General features: G+C 50.2%; 1 protein-coding gene across 8 annotated transcripts; it reads left to right on the forward strand.

Moving 5' to 3' along the window:
• Positions 1 to 1086: 1086 nt before the first annotated feature.
• smpd4 (sphingomyelin phosphodiesterase 4) lies at positions 1087 to 19487 on the forward strand. Of its 8 annotated transcripts, none has more exons than XM_056437589.1 (19): positions 1087 to 1364; positions 1447 to 1533; positions 4063 to 4199; positions 4279 to 4354; positions 4425 to 4533; positions 4616 to 4668; positions 5208 to 5359; positions 6241 to 6370; positions 6521 to 6592; positions 9157 to 9243; positions 11002 to 11144; positions 11879 to 11969; positions 15599 to 15696; positions 15784 to 15947; positions 16516 to 16721; positions 17717 to 17947; positions 18022 to 18153; positions 18217 to 18372; positions 18661 to 19487. In XM_056437589.1, exons 1-19 carry the CDS (start codon positions 1326 to 1328, stop codon positions 18958 to 18960), a joined length of 2463 nt encoding a protein of 820 aa, XP_056293564.1. In that variant the 5' UTR covers positions 1087 to 1325; the 3' UTR covers positions 18961 to 19487. The 8 variants fall into 8 exon arrangements, with proteins under 8 accessions (XP_056293564.1, XP_056293568.1, XP_056293565.1 ...); XM_056437593.1 differs by having other exon boundaries at positions 18217 to 18345; XM_056437590.1 differs by having other exon boundaries at positions 6521 to 6586.
• The last annotated feature ends 335 nt before the right edge of the window (positions 19488 to 19822 follow it).

Consider the following 19822-nt stretch of genomic DNA (forward strand, 5'->3'; position numbering starts at 1 on the left):
ACTAACAATCTAGCAGCTTTAAACAACAAATACAACAGTAACTTAGCAGATAACACTAGTTTAAAGAAGATACTTAGCAGGATCTATCGAAGTAGTCAGTAGTCTCGCCTCACAGGTAGAAAATGCACACAATTATGATATGATTATAGAATTAAATTGTCTTTATGTGAATAAAATAAGAAATGTTGTAAAATAAAAACTATTTTCACATCCTACATGTTTGTCATGTATGTTACAGATCTGTGTTCCTCCCTGTTTAATCTTGATGAATAATTAAAAGACATATGATGAATGCATTAACATTAAAATAATTATTATTCACCACTTTACAATTTAATCAACCACTGTCACACTTTAACTTTCACCAATAGTCAGACTATGTATGATGTTGTTTATCATGTATTTTGCTTTATTCATATAAACGAAATATTTGTAACATGTAACATTTATTATTAGCTTCTATCTCTGCACTAGATTTATGGTATATATATATTTTTTAATTTCTTTGTATCTTCGTGAGAATTGTTGAAGGAGCTGCGGATTGTCTTTACTGACCCGTGGTGGGAGAGAATGGGAAACTTTTCCTGGAAAAAAATATTGTAAAATAAAAATAAAATAAATTGTAATGGATGTTGTCGGTAAGTTAATATTAAATAAAAACATTTTAAAAATAATTTTGAATAATTTTGATATAATTTTTTTATTTTATGTTTTTAAATTTAAAAACATATATTTATATATTTTATTAGTATACATTATCATTTTAAACGGGAACCTCTCCACGGTTGTTGGAGCTGAGTCATTCCAGAAGATGGCGGGATATCTATAATTATTATATTTTATTAATGCATTTATATGTATATTTATTTAATTTTCTTATAATTTTGTCATTGTATTTGATTTTGTATCCTTTATTTAAATACGCTTTTTTTTCATTTTAATTTAATTATATATATATTATTTTTTAAATTTTAAACTGGAACCTCTTCACAGTTGTAGGAGCAGAGTACTTTCAGAAGGGGGCGGTATTGTGCAACAACACGAGCACCGGAACACCACAGAAGAAGACGTCAACGACTGGTCGCGTTTTAAACCCGCCAATGGAACTAAAGGCGGTTGATGGAAAAGTAGTTAACGCTTGTACTTCCTGTCGCTGGAGGAGGAGGAGAGGCGCTCGCGCGAACGTTTACGGTTCCTCAAAGTGTTTGTGATACTTAGTTATTGTCCGTTTATTTCGGTTTGCTTCGTTAGCTCTCCTAACAAAGTAATGCTAAGCTAAGTTAGCTGCTAACTCGCAGTGTTTACACCGTCCGGTCGGATCCAAGATGGCGGCTCCGACGTTACAGCAGCCCAGTTTCCTGCTGGTGAGTCTCTCTCCTCGCGCGTTCCGGTCCGCGCCGCTCCTCCGCGGGTTAACGTGGTTCTGGTTCTGGTTTCTGTCCGCAGGCCAACCTCAAAGCGGAGACCTGCACCAAGCCGCTGCTGCAGCGATGCCAAGACCTGGTGAAGATCATCGAGGAGTACCCGGCGAAGGTACCGCCACGGCCGTGGCGTCACTGAGGGACGCACGGACCATCGATTAGTATCAGTAGTATTATCTTGTCTTTTTCGATCTTATATAATAAAAAATAAATTCCAATAATTTTATTGTGTTATTTTTTGTAGAATATTTTTTAATGCATTTTGTAATTTTTGAAATTGTGTTTTTATTTTCTTTATAATAAAAGAAAATAATGCATTTTATAAAAAAATATGAATTGTATTAAAAAAAAAAAACGAATGCAAGCTTTGAATGTAAAAAAACTTTCTTTTTACAATTTGTATATTTTTATAATATATTTCTTACTATATTTAAAAAACAATTCCAAATATAAAATTCATTATATTTTAATGTTTTAAATGCATTTAAAAAAATTGTTTTTGAAAAAAAAGAAGCAATTTATAAATTTCATTTTTTTATTTTGATTAAATAAAAAAACTAATACAAGCTTTGAATGTAAAAACATATATATATACACTACCGTTCAAAAGTTTGGGATCACCCAGACAATTTCGTGTTTTCCATGAAAACTCACTTTTATTTATCAAATGAGTTGCAAAATGTATAGAAAATATAGTCAAGACATTGACAAGGTTAGAAATAATGATTTGTATTTGAAGTATTAATTTTTTTTCTTCAAACTTTGCCTTCGTCAAAGAATGCTCCTTTTGCAGCAATTCCAGCATTGCAGACCTTTGGCATTCTAGCTGTTAATCTGTTGAGGTAATCTGTTGAAATGTCACCCCACGCTTCCTGAAGCACCTCCACAAGTTGGATTGGCTTGATGGGCACTTCTTGAGGACCATACGGTCAAGCTGCTCCCACAACAGCTCAATGGGGTTGAGATCTGGTGACTGGCCACTCCATTACAGACAGCAAGCTGCCTGCTTCTTCCCTCAAGAGTTCTTCACAATGTGGAGGTGTGCTTTGGGTCATTGTCCTGTTGGAGGAGGACATTGGCTCCAATCAAGCGCTGCCCACAGGGTATGGCATGGCGTTGCCAAATGGAGTGATAGCCTTCCTTATTTAAAATCCCTTTTACCTGGTACAAATCTCCCACTTTCCCAGCACCAAAGCAGCCCCAGACCATCACATGACCTCCACCATGCTTGACAGATGGTGTCAGGCTCTCTTCCAGCATCTTTTCACCTGTTCTGCGTCTCACAAATGTTCTTCTGTGTGATCCAAACACCTCAAACTTGGATTCATCTGTCCAGAACACCTTTTTCCAATCTTTCTCTGTCCAATGCCTGTGTTCTTTTGCCCATACCAATCTTTTCTTTTGATTGGCCAGTCTCAGATATGGCTTTTTCTTTGCCACTCTGCCTAGAAGGCCAGCATCCCGGAGTCGCCTCTTCACTGTCGACGTTGACACTGGCGTTTTGGGTACCATTTAAAGAAGCTGCCAGTTGAGGACCTGTGAGGCGCCTATTTCTCAAACTAGAGACTCTAATGTACTTGTCTTCTTGCTGAGTTGTGCACCGGGCCTCCCACTTCTCTTTCTGCTCTGGTTAGAGCCCGTTTGTGCTGTTCTCTGAAGGGAGTAGTACACACCGCTGGAGGACATTTTCAGTTTCTTTGCAATTTCTCGCATGGAATAGCCTTCATTTCTAAGAACAAGAATAGACTGGCAAGTTTCACATGAAAGTTCTTTTTTTCTGGCCATTTTGAGAGTCTTATCGAACCCACAAATGTGATTCTCCAGATAATCAACTAGCTCAAAGGAAGGCCAGTTTTATAGCTTCTCTCATCAGCAAAACAGTTTTCAGCTGTGCTAACATAATTGCACAAGGGTTTTCAAGGGTTTTCTAATCATCCATTAGTCTTCTAAGGCGATGATCAAACACAATGTACCATTAGAACACTGGAGTGATAGTTGATGGAAATGGGCCTCTATACACCTCTGGAGATATTTCATTAGAAACCAGATGTTTCCACGTAGAATAGTCATTTACCACATTAACAATGTATAGAGTGTATTTCTGATTGATTTAATGTTATCTTCATTGAAAAAAACAATGCTTTTCTTTGAAAAATAAGGACATTTCTAAGTGATCTCAAACTTTTGAACAGTAGTGTATATATATTTTTTAATTATATTTTTTATATAAAAAAAACATTACAAATATTTAAGATGTTATTATAATTGTAATGTTTTTAAATAAAACATTTAAATGTTATTTTTAAAACTATTTTTACTTGCTTTAAAATTAATAAAATATAGCATTTTATAGATTGTATTTTTTTAAATTTTGATTAAATAAAAACATTTAATATAAGCTTGGAGGAAGAAAAAAAACGGTGTCACTCGGGCGTGTTTTGGTTGTATTTAACTGTGTGTGTGTGTGTGTGTGTGTGTGTGTGTGTGTGTGTGTGTGTGTGTGTGTGTGTGTGTGTGTGTGTGTGTGTGTGTGTGTGTGTGTGTGTGTGTGTGTGTGTGTGTGTGTGTGTGTGTGTGTGTGTGTGTGTGTGTGTGTGTGTGTGTGTGTGTTTTTCCTTTTTTTTTTTCCCTCTCTTTTCAGGAGCTGCATGGCATCCTGCCCTGGCTGGTGGAGAGTGTGTTTGGCAGCCTGGATGGCAGCATCGCTGGCTGGAGCCTGCGGCTGCTGCACTCGCGCTGCTACGAGTACAACGTGGCGCTGGAGTTCCTGGACCCCAGGTGGACGCTCCGCTTCCCGCCGGCCTCAAAGCGAGAGGACCCGGGCGGCCCGTCATCTCACCGTGTGCTCTTCTTTCAGTGGGCCGATGATGAAGCTCGTCTATAAACTGCAAGCTGAAGAGTACAAGTACGAGGTACCCGTGCACTACCTCCCGGTAAGGACGTCTCTGGTGGCGTGGGCCGCGGCGGCTCGTTGCGTCCTCGCCCTGACCGCTGTGTCCTCAGGGTCCCGTGAAGGCCTGCATCCAGGAGGGCGTCCTCCCAGACTGCCCTCTGTTCCACAACAAGCTGCAGTTCCCGCTGTCCGGCCTGCTGACCCTGAACCTGGCGCTCAGTATCCTTCACAGCGTCGGCTGCGTGTTGCCGTGGTGATCAGTGACTCATTCGGGTTCTCTGGGTTCCTCAACGCTCCGCAGATCCTTTTGAGTTCTTCATGTTCCACTTCGCCTCGTGCCTCGTGACGCCGAAGGTGAGTGAGCCTCCAGGAGGATGTTTAGGGGTCATGTTTAGGATGTTTAGAGGTCATGTTTAGGATGTTTAGAGGTCATGTTTAGAGGTCATGTTTAGGATGTTTAGGGGTCATGTTTAGGATGTTTAGGGGTCATGTTTAGAGGTCATGTTTAGGATGTTTAGGGGTCATGTTTAGGATGTTTAGAGGTCATGTTTAGGGGTCATGTTTAGCGGTTATGTTTAGGGGTCATGTTTAATCAAACTATTAGGCAATTATCTACAGATTTAAAAAACCTTATTTCTTTGTGTTTATTTATTGTTATTAAATATTTTAAACAACTAACAATTCTAACTTGTGTTTTTTCTATAATCAAAAATGATATTTATTGGCAATACAGAAGGACAACACGATTGGAGTGTCCTTGTGGGGGGCCGGTGGGGCCCCTCCAGGGACATCAGGGGCAACATGATGCTCCTCAGGGCCGCTCGGCCCTCGTGTGTTTCTGCCTTTACCCGCTGAAGCTTCATGAAGCTTCTGTTGTTGTTTTCTGTTTCCAGAGCCTCCCTCAAGGCCTGCAGGGCAGCGTGGCCGACAGCGCCTACTTCGTGCTGGTGAACGCGTACCTGAAGTACTTCCTGCCCAGCGAGGGCAGCGTCCCCCCGTCCCCCTTCTCCGACTCCAGAGGCTCCGTCACGGCACCCTCACCCAGGTGGGTTCAAGACCTGTCAATCACCTGTAGCCCCGCCCCTAAAGCGTCCCCTGCTCTATGGTCCGTGTGACTCTACAGACCATGAAGTATCAATGATGACATCATGCTGTATAGAAGACTAGAAACTAGAGACTGAGACAATGTTTACTGAGGGAATACATCAAGAGAAGTAGTCACTATAGAGACTTCTATACAACCAGAGGAGCCTCCTGGTGGTCAGGAGAGAGAATGCAGCTTTAACACATGAAGCATATACTTCTATACAACCAGAGGAGCCCCCTGGTGGTCAGGAGAGAGAATGCAGCTTTAACACATGAAGCATAGACTTCTATATAACCAGAGGAGCCCCCTGGTGGTCAGGAGAGAGAATGCAGCTTCAACACATGAAGCATAGACTTCTATATAACCAGAGGAGTCGCCCCCTGGTGGTCAGGAGAGAGAATGCAGCTTTAACACATGAAGCATAGACTTCTATATAACCAGAGGAGTCGCCCCCTGGTGGTCAGGAGAGAGAATGCAGCTTTAACACATGAAGCATAGACTTCTATACAACCAGAGGAGTCGCCCCCTGGTGGTCAGGAGAGAGAATGCAGCTTTAACACATGAAGCATAGACTTCTATATAACCAGAGGAGGCGCCCCCTGGTGGTCAGGAGAGAGAATGCAGCTTTAACACATGAAGCACAGACTTCTATACAACCAGAGGAGCCTCCTGGTGGTCAGGAGAGAGAATGCAGCTTTAACACATGACGCATATACTTCTATACAACCAGAGTCGCCCCCTGGTGGTCAGGAGAGAATGCCGCTTTAACACATGAAGCACAGACTTCTATACAACCAGAGGCGTCGCCCCTGTGGTCGGTAACCCCTCCCTGCCTGCAGGTCCTCCAGCGTGTCCTTTGGGTACGGGGTTCACAGCCAGTCTCTCCTGAAGCATCACATCTTCCATCAGCCGTCTGTGAACGCCGACCCGGCGGCTCAGGAGATCTGGAGGTCTGAGACGCTGCTGCAGGTCAGAGAGGAGACGTTGTGACAAGGGTTAAAACACATTGATGTGTTTTAACTCTATTAAACATATTGAATGTGTTTAATAGAGTTAAAACACATCAATGTGTTAGAGTGGTGGTGTTGAACCGCTGGTTGAACAGTGTGTGTTCTTCAGATGTTCGTGGAGATCTGGCTGCATCACTACTCCTTAGAGATGTACCAGAAACTACAGTCTCCCCAGGTAAAGGTAAGATAAATACCCCCCACACCCCCCACACCTCTTCCTGCACTGCTGGCTGCCGACTGGCTCACACACACACACACACACACCATTACCTCTGAGAACGTGAGGTCGGTCAGCTGTCCGGAGGTCCTGCTCTGAAACTATTGGCGAGCTTTGAATGTGTTGTGACGTATTTAATGATGAGTTGATGATGTCATCTTGATGATGTCATCGTGCTGTTCGGTCATAACGTTCACACTCTGACCTGCCTGGTTATTGATCTGTTTTATAGCTTCTGAGTCGTCACAGAGCTTCTGCTTCCTTTTGCATGTCTGTGTGTGTGTGTGTGTGTGTGTGTATGTTTGCATGTGTGTGACCGCAATCATTAGGCCTCAATGTAGTGTTGTTGTTTGTTTGTTTGTTTGGGTTTTTCCCAAACGACAAACATCAGCAGATCTGAAGAGGGCGGGACCTTCCACTCTGGAGATTTCAGGGTTTTTCCTGCATAGAGAACATTTGGGCGCGCGCCTACGCCGTTTTCCCGAGCGCCTAAGGCAAAAAAAAAGTCTGCGATGGAAAAAATAAAATAAAAAATACAACCGGTATTACCCGGACCGAAACGCAACGCACATTTCGGTGCTTCTTTCCGGTGCCTGAGCCGATTGAAATTGAAAAAAAACTATTGTAGTGAACTTCTCAGGTGACTCCGCCCTGTCAGCAGGTGACTCCGCCCCGTCAGCAGGTTGAGCCTCTCATATGTAACTGACAGGAGGCGTGGCCGTGTGTGACTGCGAGCCCGTGTGGAGCACACCAGCGTCAGGCTGGGCGACGGGGAGACGTCACCGGTCCCCTGAACACGGGGAGACCGATGATGACGAGCAGCCGGAACTCACATTAGTACCGTATCGTTGATTGCAAGTCTTGCATTCATAAAAGTAGCCCAAGAAATAATAAATTAGCCATTATAACCATGTTTAAGCTAGCTCGTAGCTCGTAGCTAGCGCTAGCTACGAGCTACGAGCTACGAGCGTGACAGTCTGCTAGCAGATGTGTTGGTGTCCAGCGGTCCCGGCTGTTTACCCGGTGTTACCGGGAATATAATGACAGAGGAATAAAGACCGTGGGGCGTCACTTTGTTTCAGTGTAACTCTGTCAGAAGCAAAACTGTATGTGTCACGTGTCATCTTCAGTCCCTCTGATTGGTTGTTCTCTTTGCCCATCAACACAGTGACAGGATTAACCCTATAAGGTCTGCACATGACAATACATATAATGGAGAACATATATTGTGTATGTTAACAGTCTGATATCCGTTGTTTGTCAGTACTCCATGATAACGGCTTCTACAGGGAATATGGCCGAAGAGACTTTTAATGACCTCATTGTGCGTTTAAAAAAAAAAAGTATCAGTTCAGGCACCATTTAGGCACCGGTATCGTTTTAAAAGTACCGGTTTAGCACCGGTATCGGAAACAACCCAAACGATACCCATCCCTAGTTATAATAGGAGGGGAAACACTGGAGTTGATAAGCGTGTCCTCTTGTCTGATCAATACGCAACTGTGAGGTGCGCGAATGGACCGAGCGACCAACTGCTGATCACTCACTCAACAGCCTGACGTGCACGAATAGATGGTGCGCGCGCAGCGCGTAACAATTTTTTTTGGGAGCACCGAAGACCCATTTTGACCCAGGAAAAACCCTGGATTTACAGAAACAATTTGCATCTAAAATATAGACCTTTATTTTGAAGGAGAGGCGATCTGTGAGTTACTTCCTGTCGTCGTTCATCTCTGAAACCTTGGAAGGAGATGAAGAGCGCTTCGTCTTCACGTCTCCGTTGACGCTTCATAAACCAGCGACGCGTCACATCACCTCCGGGTGCAGCACGCCGACCAATCACGGCCTCCCGACCGGCGTCGCTGTGTTCTGAGTCTGGACCGGAGCTGGAGGATCAAACGATGACGCGGATCGTCTCACGCTTTGACTTCACTCTGTTAGTAACGTTAAACATTAGGGATGGGAAGAGTCCAAAATATAATTTATAGAAAATATATATAAATATTTTATATAAATAAATATTTTATATAAATAATTGTACATATAAATATTTTTATTTATAAATTATATATATTTAAAAAAAATCTATTTATATAAATAAATATACTCTATATATTAATATATATATTTATATATGTGTGAGTATATATTTAATTAGTAAAGCACAAACTGGAGGTCACTTTTGTGCTCCCTCTCTATTGATCGGTTGAGTGATTGATTCCCATCCCTGCGACAATGTGACCTGCCTGCAGCCGAGGCCCCGCCCCCTGTCTGCAGCCGAGGCCCGGCCCCCAGCGTTGTGTTCCCTCAGTCAACATCTCATTTGTGTTTGTCTCCCCTCTTCTTTGTTGCACTCTTCTTTTTTCTTGTGTTCTCATGTGTACCTTCCTCCTGCCACCTTTCCTTCCTTCCTTTCTCCTCATCCTTTATTGTAACCCCCCCCCCCCCCCCCCCCGACCCTCCTCCTCCCTTTTTCGTGCCGTCTCTCCTCCCCTTCCTCTCCCTCCTGGTGGTAACGGGTGAAACAGCTGGCGCTGCTGCAGTACCGCCTCAGTATGTCGTTGCCGTGCCAACCCTCCGCCCCACCAGGCTCTGGGACCCTCCACACCTACCAAGTACTTTTATCTTTTCGTTCGCCTCCGCCCGTCTGGCGCCTCCCGGGGAAAACCTCCGACCGCCAGGGTCAAAGTCCACGGGAACTTCTCTGGTGCTGACTGCCTTGTTTCAATCAGGGGGCGGGGCTAAGAAACCAATTGAGATGCTCGAGAACCTGAATCAGTGAAATGGAAGTAGCTCCCGTCGTTACGAGTCTCTAAAATATGTAATGGCTAACGGTTAAGAAAAGGCTGCTGTCACTCATCAGGGACGCACCAACCAATCCTGATCTGCTGTCGGCCGGAAACACAAAGACCCAGATATCAAGAGAGGGGTAGGGAGGTTGGTGGGTGGATGGATGGATAGATGGGTGGATGGATGGATAGATGGGTGGGTGGATAGATAGATGGGTGGGTGGATAGATAGATGGGTGGGTGGATAGATAGATGGGTGGGTGGATAGATAGATGGGTGGGTGGATAGATAGATGGGTGGGTGGATAGATAGATGGGTGGGTGGATAGATAGATGGGTGGGTGGATAGATAGATGGGTGGGTGGATAGATAGATGGGTGGATGGATAGATAGATGGGTGGGTGGATAGATAGATGGGTGGGTGGATGGATAGATAGATGGGTGGGTGGATAGATAGATGGGTGGATGGATAGATAGATGGGTGGATGGATAGATAGATGGGTGGGTGGATGGATAGATAGATGGGTGGGTGGATGGATAGATAGATGGGTGGGTGGGTGGATAGATAGATGGATAGATTGGTGGATGGATAGATAGATGGGTGGGTGGATGGATAGATAGATGGGTGGATGGATAGATAGATGGGTGGATGGATAGATAGATGGGTGGATGGATAGATAGATGGGTGGGTGGATGGATAGATGGGTGGGTGGATGGATAGATAGATGGGTGGATGGATGGATAGATGGGTGGGTGGATAGATAGATAGATGGGTGGATGGATAGATAGATGGGTGGGTGGGTGGATAGATTGATGGGTGGGTGGATAGATAGATGGGTGGATGGATAGATAGATGGGTGGGTGGATGGATAGATTGGTGGATGGATAGATTGATGGGTGGGTGGATGGATAGATGGGTGGGTGGGTGGATAGATTGATGGGTGGATGGGTGGGTCGATATCTTTTTCATGTCGGGACCCTCGAGCAGCAGAGGTTGGTTCATCCCACAATTTGAGAAACTAGAGTTGAGGTTAAACTCCCAGAATGCCGTTCTTCTGATTGCAGTCAGACGTCAGAGAAGTTCCCTCGACTGGCATGCAGCTGTAATGTGTTGTTTACTAGTGTGTTGTTCTCTTGTTGTTGTTGTTCTGGATGCATGTTGTTTACGCTGCATGTGTCTGGGGGTGAAGTCTCTTCCTCTGAACTCTAAAGCATCGTGAACTTCATCCACATGTCTGTAAATCATGAGACGCCTTGTGTGTTGATCTACAGCGGCTGGCTGGCTTTGTTGATTATTCTGTAATCCAACGAGCGCTGAGGTCTGCCAACGTGATTTATTAAGATGTGATGTCCTTCCATGTTAATAAGTCACAGTTGTCTTGAAGTGATTTTAAAAATCAGATAAAACTGCAAATCCAAAGTCAGAAAGAGCAGACTCTTATTTTGAAAAGCTCTCGCTTTGAGGCCTCTGGGTTCAGGTTTTGAATGTGGCGCCGTGGTGACAGGCTGGCTGCTTGCGGACCGAGGGCTGCGCTCTGATTGGCCGCCTGTGCACGCCGCCCCATGTGACCGCTTGTCTCCCCAGGAGCCCTTCAGCCCCACAGAGGAGCACGTGCTGGTGGTGCGCCTCCTGGTGAAGCACCTCCACGCCTTCTCCAACAGCCTGAAGCCCGACGCGCCCTCCTCCTCGGCCGCCGCCCACAGCGGCCCGCTGGAGGAGCTCAAGAGGTACGAGAACACAGCCGGGCCACATGGGCCCCTGAGACAGGTGATGAAGAGGAAGAGGAAGACACTTTGATAGAAACATTCAGAAGATCAAAACATGCAGATTCTGTAACAACAACAATAAAAGACAGGTGAGGACAGACAGACAGGTGAGGACAGACAGGTGAGGACAGACAGGTGAGGACAGACAGGTGAGGACAGACAGGTGAGGACAGACAGACGGGTGAGGACAGACAGACGGGTGAGGGCAGACAGACGGGTGAGGACAGACAGACGGGTGAGGACAGACAGACGGGTGAGGACAGACAGACGGGTGAGGACAGACAGACTGGTGAGGACAGACAGACAGGTGAGGACAGACAGACGGGTGAGGGCAGACAGACGGGTGAGGGCAGACAGACAGACGGGTGAGGGCAGACAGACAGACGGGTGAGGACAGACAGACGGGTGAGGGCAGACAGACAGACAGACAGGTGACAGCAGGTCCTGAACCATCTCCATGTCCAGGACCTCTTGGTTCCTCTGACTCCCCTGGGTCCTAAACTCCTGGCGTTCTGTGTCGTCTTTGAACACAAGGAGGCTCACGGTGCTCCTCTCTCCTTCCTGTCTCCTCTCCTCCTTTTGACTCCTTTCTCCTTGTCTCATCTCCTCTTGCATCCTCTCCTTCTCATCCTCTCTTCCTCCTTTTCTCTTCTCCTCTTGCCTCCTCTCACCTCTCCTCCTCTCTCCTCCTCCAGGGTGGTGGTGCAGCGCTTCGTGCAGCAGAAGCTCTACCTGTTCCTGCAGCACTGCTTCAGCCACTGGCCCCTGGACGCCTCCTTCAGAGCGGTAGGTGTTTGTGGGCGGGGCTACAGGGTGACTGGCCCCTGGACGCCTCCTTCAGAGCGGTAGGTGTTTGTGGGCGGGGCTACAGGGTGACTGGCCCCTGGACGCCTCCTTCAGAGCGGTAGGTGTTTGTGGGCGGGGCTACAGGGTGACTGGCCCCTGGACGCCTCCTTCAGAGCGGTAGGTGTTTGTGGGCGGGGCTACAGGGTGACTGGCCCCTGGACGCCTCCTTCAGAGCGGTAGGTGTTTGTGGGCGGGGCTACAGGGTGACTGGCCCCTGGACGCCTCCTTCAGAGCGGTAGGTGTTTGTGGGCGGGGCTACAGGGTGACTGGCCCCTGGACGCCTCCTTCGGAGCGGTAGGTGTTTGTGGGCGGGGCTACAGGGTGACTGGCCCCTGGACGCCTCCTTCGGAGCGGTAGGTGTTTGTGGGCGGGGCTACAGGGTGACTGGCCCCTGGACGCCTCCTTCAGAGCGGTAGGTGTTTGTGGGCGGGGCTACAGGGTGACTGGCCCCTGGACGCCTCCTTCAGAGCGGTAGGTGTTTGTGGGCGGGGCTACAGGGTGACTGGCCCCTGGACGCCTCCTTCAGAGCGGTAGGTGTTTGTGGGCGGGGCTACAGGGTGACTGGCCCCTGGGCGCCTCCTTCAGAGCGGTAGGTGTTTGTGGGCGGGGCTACAGGGTGACTGGCCCTGGGCGCCTCCTTCAGAGCGGTAGGTGTTTGTGGGCGGGGCTACAGGGTGACTGGCCCTGGGCGCCTCCTTGAGCGGTAGGTGTTTGTGGGCGGGCTACAGGGTGACTGGCCCTGGGCGCCTCCTTCGGAGCGGTAGGTGTTTGTGGGCGGGCTACAGGGTGACTGGCCCTGGGCGCCTCCTTGAGCGGTAGGTGTTTGTGGGCGGGCTACAGGGTGACTGGCCCTGGGCGCCTCCTTGAGCGGTAGGTGTTTGTGGGCGGGGCTACAGGGTGACTGGCCCTGGGCGCCTCCTTGAGCGGTAGGTGTTTGTGGGCGGGGCTACAGGGTGACTGGCCCTGGGCGCCTCCTTCGGAGCGGTAGGTGTTTGTGGGCGGGGCTACAGGGTGACTGGCCCTGGGCGCCTCCTTGAGCGGTAGGTGTTTGTGGGCGGGGCTACAGGGTGACTGGCCCTGGGCGCCTCCTTGAGCGGTAGGTGTTTGTGGGCGGGGCTACAGGGTGACTGGCCCTGGGCGCCTCCTTGAGCGGTAGGTGTTTGTGGGCGGGGCTACAGGGTGACTGGCCCTGGGCGCCTCCTTCAGAGCGGTAGGTGTTTGTGGGCGGGGCTACAGGGTGACTGGCCCTGGGCGCCTCCTTCAGAGCGGTAGGTGTTTGTGGGCGGGGCTACAGGGTGACTGGCCCCTGGACGCCTCCTTCAGAGCGGTAGGTGTTTGTGGGCGGGGCTACAGGGTGACTGGCCCCTGGACGCCTCCTTCAGAGCGGTAGGTGTTTGTGGGCGGGGCTACAGGGTGACTGGCCCCTGGACGCCTCCTTCAGAGCGGTAGGTGTTTGTGGGCGGGGCTACAGGGTGACTGGTCCCTGGACGCCTCCTTCAGAGCGGGAGGTGTTTGTGGGCGGGGCTACAGGGTGACTGGCCCCTGGACGCCTCCTTCAGAGCGGGAGGTGTTTGTGGGCGGGGCTACAGGGTGACTGGCCCCGGGACGCCTCCTTCAGAGCGGGAGGTGTTTGTGGGCGGGGCTACAGGGTGACTGGCCCTGGGCGCCTCCTTCAGAGCGGTAGGTGTTTGTGGGCGGGGCTACAGGGTGACTGGCCCCTGGACGCCTCCTTCAGAGCGGTAGGTGTTTGTGGGCGGGGCTACAGGGTGACTGGCCCCTGGACGCCTCCTTCAGAGCGGTAGGTGTTTGTGGGCGGGGCTACAGGGTGACTGGCCGCTGGACGCCTCCTTCGGAGCGGTAGGTGTTTGTGGGCGGGGCTACAGGGTGACTGGCCCTGGGCGCCTCCTTGGAGCGGTAGGTGTTTGTGGGCGGGGCTACAGGGTGACTGGCCCTGGACGCCTCCTTCAGAGCGGTAGGTGTTTGTGGGCGGGGCTACAGGGTGACTGGCCCTGGGCGCCTCCTTCAGAGCGGTAGGTGTTTGTGGGCGGGGCTACAGGGTGACTGGCCCTGGGCGCCTCCTTCAGAGCGGTAGGTGTTTGTGGGCGTGGCTACAGGGTGACTGGCCCTGGACGCCTCCTTCAGAGCGGTAGGTGTTTGTGGGCGGGCTACAGGGTGACTGGCCCTGGGCGCCTCCTTGAGCGGTAGGTGTTTGTGGGCGGGCTACAGGGTGACTGGCCCTGGGCGCCTCCTCGGAGCGGTAGGTGTTTGTGGGCGGGCTACAGGGTGACTGGCCCTGGGCGCCTCCTTGGAGCGGTAGGTGTTTGTGGGCGGGGCTACAGGGTGACTGGCCCTGGGCGCCTCCTTGAGCGGTAGGTGTTTGTGGGCGGGCTACAGGGTGACTGGCCCTGGGCGCCTCCTTCGGAGCGGTAGGTGTTTGTGGGCGGGGCTACAGGGTGACTGGCCCTGGGCGCCTCCTTGAGCGGTAGGTGTTTGTGGGCGGGCTACAGGGTGACTGGCCCTGGGCGCCTCCTTCGAGCGGTAGGTGTTTGTGGCGGGGCTACAGGGTGACTGGCCCTGGGCGCCTCCTTGAGCGGTAGGTGTTTGTGGGCGGGGCTACAGGGTGACTGGCCCTGGGCGCCTCCTTGGAGCGGTAGGTGTTTGTGGGCGGGGCTACAGGGTGACTGGCCCTGGGCGCCTCCTTGAGCGGTAGGTGTTTGTGGGCGGGGCTACAGGGTGACTGGCCCCTGGGCGCCTCCTTGGAGCGGTAGGTGTTTGTGGGCGGGGCTACAGGGTGACTGGCCCTGGGCGCCTCCTTGAGCGGTAGGTGTTTGTGGGCGGGCTACAGGGTGACTGGCCCCTGGACGCCTCCTTCGGAGCGGTAGGTGTTTGTGGGCGGGGCTACAGGGTGACTGGCCCCTGGACGCCTCCTTCGGAGCGGTAGGTGTTTGTGGGCGGGGCTACAGGGTGACTGGCCGCTGGACGCCTCCTTCGGAGCGGTAGGTGTTTGTGGGCGGGCTACAGGGTGACTGGCCCTGGGCGCCTCCTTGGAGCGGTAGGTGTTTGTGGGCGGGGCTACAGGGTGACTGGCCCTGGGCGCCTCCTTGGAGCGGTAGGTGTTTGTGGGCGGGGCTACAGGGTGACTGGCCCTGGGCGCCTCCTTGGAGCGGTAGGTGTTTGTGGGCGGGGCTACAGGGTGACTGGCCCTGGGCGCCTCCTTGAGCGGTAGGTGTTTGTGGGCGGGGCTACAGGGTGACTGGCCCTGGGCGCCTCCTTGAGCGGTAGGTGTTTGTGGGCGGGGCTACAGGGTGACTGGCCCCTGGACGCCTCCTTCGGAGCGGTAGGTGTTTGTGGGCGGGGCTACAGGGTGACTGGCCCCTGGACGCCTCCTTCGGAGCGGTAGGTGTTTGTGGGCGGGGCTACAGGGTGACTGGCCCCTGGACGCCTCCTTCGGAGCGGTAGGTGTTTGTGGGCGGGGCTACAGGGTGACTGGCCCCTGGACGCCTCCTTCGGAGCGGTAGGTGTTTGTGGGCGGGGCTACAGGGTGACTGACGGGTCTCTGGTCCCTCCAGGTGCTGGAGACGTGGCTGAGCTACATCCAGCCCTGGAGGTACACGGGGGAGTCCGGCGCCTCTCAGCCGGACCAGAACCGAACCGTGCCGGACAAGTGGTGAGTCCCAGTTGTGCCTTCAGGCTTCTGTGCGGACGCTTCAGGAGCTGTGACCCCGGTGCGTGTGTTCCTCCTTCTCCTCCTCAGGGAGCCGTTTGTCCAGGAGAACCTGCTGATGTTCACCAAGCTGTTCCAGGTTCTGCTGAACCGGGCCGTGAGGACGGACCTGGTGAACGCCAAGAACGCCCTGATGGTCTTCAGGGTGGCCAAAGTGTTCGCGCAGCCGCACCTCGCCGACATGATCCAGAAAGGTGAGCTCACCGCCCGAGGGAGCGGCGCCTCAGGTGGCCGAGATGAGTACTGCACCAACAAACAACTTTTTTTTATTTCACATAATAAAGACGACAAAATAATAATTAAGATTGCGAAATAGTGCTCAAGGATTATAAAAATGATTTAAATGATAGAAATAATAAGTAAAACGACAAAATAATAATAAATAAGACGATAAAATAATAATAAATAAGACGACAAAAGTAAAATAAATAAGACGACAAAATATTAATAAATAAGATAAAATAATAATAAATAAGACTACAAAATAAGAATAAAGAAGACACAATAATAATAAATAAGACGACAAAATAATAATAAAGACGATAAAATAATCATTAATAAGATAAAATAGTGCTAAAAGGATCATACAAATGATTAAAACTAAAACCGTCACTCTGGGCTCTAACAATTATAATATTTCCTTTTTTTAAATGGTTTATAAACTATTAACAACAAAAGCGCAGATTAATAATTATAATATTCTCACATTTCCACCCGGACCAATCGGCAACCACCTAACTAACCGGAGCCCCTCCCCCCCAGGAGAGCAACTGTTCCTGGAGCCGGAGCACGTCCTCCACCACCGGCAGCCGCGCGGCTACCTGACGCCGAGCCAAGGCGGCAGCTTCCTGTCGTCGCGGCAACGCGTGGTCACCGACATGGTGTTCCGGGTGAAGAGCCACGTCTACGCCCTGGAGGGCCAGGACTGCCAGTACAAGCAGATGTTCGGCTCCGAGCTCAGAGGAGCGGTGAGAGGAGCTCAGTGTATCCTAAGCGTCCATAAGGAGAGGAGAGAGGAGCTCAGTGTATCCTAAGCATCCATAAGGAGAGAGGAGCTCAGTATATCCTAAACGTCCATAAGGAGAGAGGAGAGGAGAGAGGAGCTCAGTGTCTCCTAAACGTCCATAAGGAGAGAGGAGAGGAGAGAGGAGCTCAGTGTATCCTAAACGTCCATAAGGAGAGAGGAGAGGAGAGAGGAGCTCAGTGTCTCCTAAACGTCCATAAGGAGAGAGGAGAGAGGAGCTCAGTGTCTCCTAAACGTCCATAAGGAGCGAGGAGAGAGGAGCTCAGTGTATCCTAAGCGTCCATAAGGGGAGAGGAGAGAGGAGCTCAGTGTATCCTAAGCGTCCATAAGGAGAGAGGAGAGAGGAGCTCAGTGTATCCTAAGTGTCCATAAGGAGAGAGGAGAGGAGAGAGGAGCTCAGTGTATCCTAAGCGTCCATAAGGAGAGAGGAGAGAGGAGCTCAGTGTATCCTAAGTGTCCATAAGGAGAGAGGAGCTCAGTGTATCCTAAGCGTCCATGAGGAGAGAGGAGCTCAGTGTATCCTAAACGTCCATAAGGAGAGAGGAGCTCAGTGTCTCCTAAGCGTCCATAAGGAGCGAGGAGAGAGGAGCTCAGTGTCTCCTAAGCGTCCATAAGGAGCGAGGAGAGAGGAGCTCAGTGTCTCCTAAGCGTCCATGAGGAGAGAGGAGCTCAGTGTATCCTAAACGTCCCTCTCAGCCTCTCAGCCTCTAGCAGCATCTCCAGGTCTCTCCAGGTGAACCTGGTTCAGGTCTCACTATCAGACCATCAAGAGGATAGTCTTCAGTCTCCATGAGGGGGCGGAGTCTCCAGGACTGAAGGTGGAGCTGGTTCATAAAAGAGGAGGAGCTTGATACCTGAAGGCTCTGGCTCCTCCTACTTTAAGACCACGGGGGGATTGAATCCCTACGGTTCCCCTTCTCACGGAGCGCTGTGTTCCAGGTCCTGAAGCTGATCCAGATCATCGCTCAGGCCCGGCAGACGGCCAAGAGGATATCGGACCACTCCGGGGAGGCGGCGGCCGGCGGCTCCTTCCTGTCCTGGTTGGGCTTGGGCTCCCCGGACCTCAACCACACGTTCCCCGGCGCCGAGTACGAGGAGAGCGGCGAGTGTCTGAAGAAGACCCACGAGTTCCTGGACAAGGCTCTGGAGAACCTGTGCCTCATCTTCAAGGTGGGTCAGGAGGCGCGTGGGCCCGCCTGGCCCGGAGGCCCGGTTTAACCTCTCTGCCCGTCTGCGCCTTGCAGCTGAACCCGGGTCAGCTGGCCCAGCTCGTCTCCAGCCTCAGCTGTTGCCAGGACGACGGCCACGGCAAGCAGCTGCCCGACTGCATCCAGGGGGAGAACGGGCCGGTTCTGACGGACCTGGGCCGGCAGCAGGTATGTACTGGAGGAGGGGGGGGGGGGGGACTAGAGACTGACTGTGTGTGTGTGTGTGTGTAGATCATCAGTGGCCTCAGGAGGTTTGACCTCCAGTACCAAGGCGACCCGGAGCTGCAGCCCATCAGGAGCTATGAGAACCCGCTGCTGGTCCGGCTCTTCTACCGGGTCTCCTCTCTGGTCAATGAGAGGGTGAGTTCTGTTGACACGTTGAGTAAAGTAAGCAGATTATTTAGGGCAGAATTTAAATGAGACGCGTAGAATATATAAAAATGAAATATCACATTGTGTGTATATATATTATATAAAATATGTTATATATGTATATATATATTAAATGTATGTAATATATATTACATATATGTAATAAATATACATATATATATATATAATATATTATTTATATAGAATTATTAATAGTTTTGTATAAAATAAATAAGCACATAGTATTAAATAGATAATACATAGTTTAAATATTAACCTGACAGGCGTTGGTATCTCCCACAGTTTGGAGGGAACCTGAACGCTCTCTGCTCCCGCCCTGACTTCCTGGGCCGTCTGGGCCGTCACTTCCTGGAGGATCCCGACTCGTCCGGCAGGAAGACGCCGCGCAGCCCGGCGCGGCGTGCGCGGCTCAGCCTGCGGCCGCTGGCGAGCTACCGGCTGCTGCTGCTGCTGCTGCTCTGCTACGCCCTCGGCGCCGCGCTGGCCTTAGGCCCCGCCTCCAGCACGCTGCTCATCCTCGCCGGCGGCTTCCTGTGCGGCCTCCTGGCCGCGCTGTGTGGAGACAAGCTGAAGACGCAGTAGCCGGCGGCGGCTCGCTTCACGGACTTTAAAGTTTACAACGTGTGAAAACCAGAGTCCCAGGAATAATGTCTGTTATTCTCCATCCATGAATCTAGCGCTATTTTTAATTTGGACCGTTTGCGTGAGAGCTTCGTGACGTTGGGATGTTATTAACATTTTATATTAAATGTGCCAAGTTTAAAACGTGAAACATTTTTTTTAGTGTTTTACTTTTTAAAGATGGCTTCAAAAGATTTATCGATCATCAAAATGTCCCCCGAGTGACGACCGGCCGATGGATTTACACCCTGTGGGTGAATGTGTCCGAGAGGTCAGAGGTCAGGCTGGATGCTCATGAGGTCATCCTGCTCCTTAAAGGGCCGGCGCTCGTCTTGTTACTTTGATGTTTTTCATCTTTAAACCCTGTAAATAACGACAGAGCCTGAAACACTCGATGTCATACACCAGGATATTTCCCTCTCTTGAGATCAGGATGCTTTTTCTTTTTGTCCCAAAGACTCAATAAACCGTTTGCACTCGTTTGTTAATTCCGTTGGTTTTGAGTATTTATTAAGAGTCTCAAACACTTGGTGACACATTTTAACTTTGTTTCTCAACGGTGAAAACAAACCAAAGAACAATGAAAACACCAGCAGGAGATAAAGCAGTGAAGATGTTTCACTCTTCAATCAATACTTTCACTTCAGCTTCTGATCGATGTGGAACGACAGGTTGAACACTTACAAATAAAGGAATGGACACTTTATTGATCCTTCATTGGGTAAATTCTTCTCTGCATTTGACCCATCAGAGTTATTTAGGAGAAGTGGAGACCAGGGAGCAACTGTGGGTTCATTGCCTTGCTCAAGGGCATGTAACAGAG

Source organism: Pseudoliparis swirei, chromosome 18 (assembly GCF_029220125.1).
Source record: "Pseudoliparis swirei isolate HS2019 ecotype Mariana Trench chromosome 18, NWPU_hadal_v1, whole genome shotgun sequence".
NCBI classification, from domain to species: domain Eukaryota; kingdom Metazoa; phylum Chordata; class Actinopteri; order Perciformes; family Liparidae; genus Pseudoliparis; species Pseudoliparis swirei.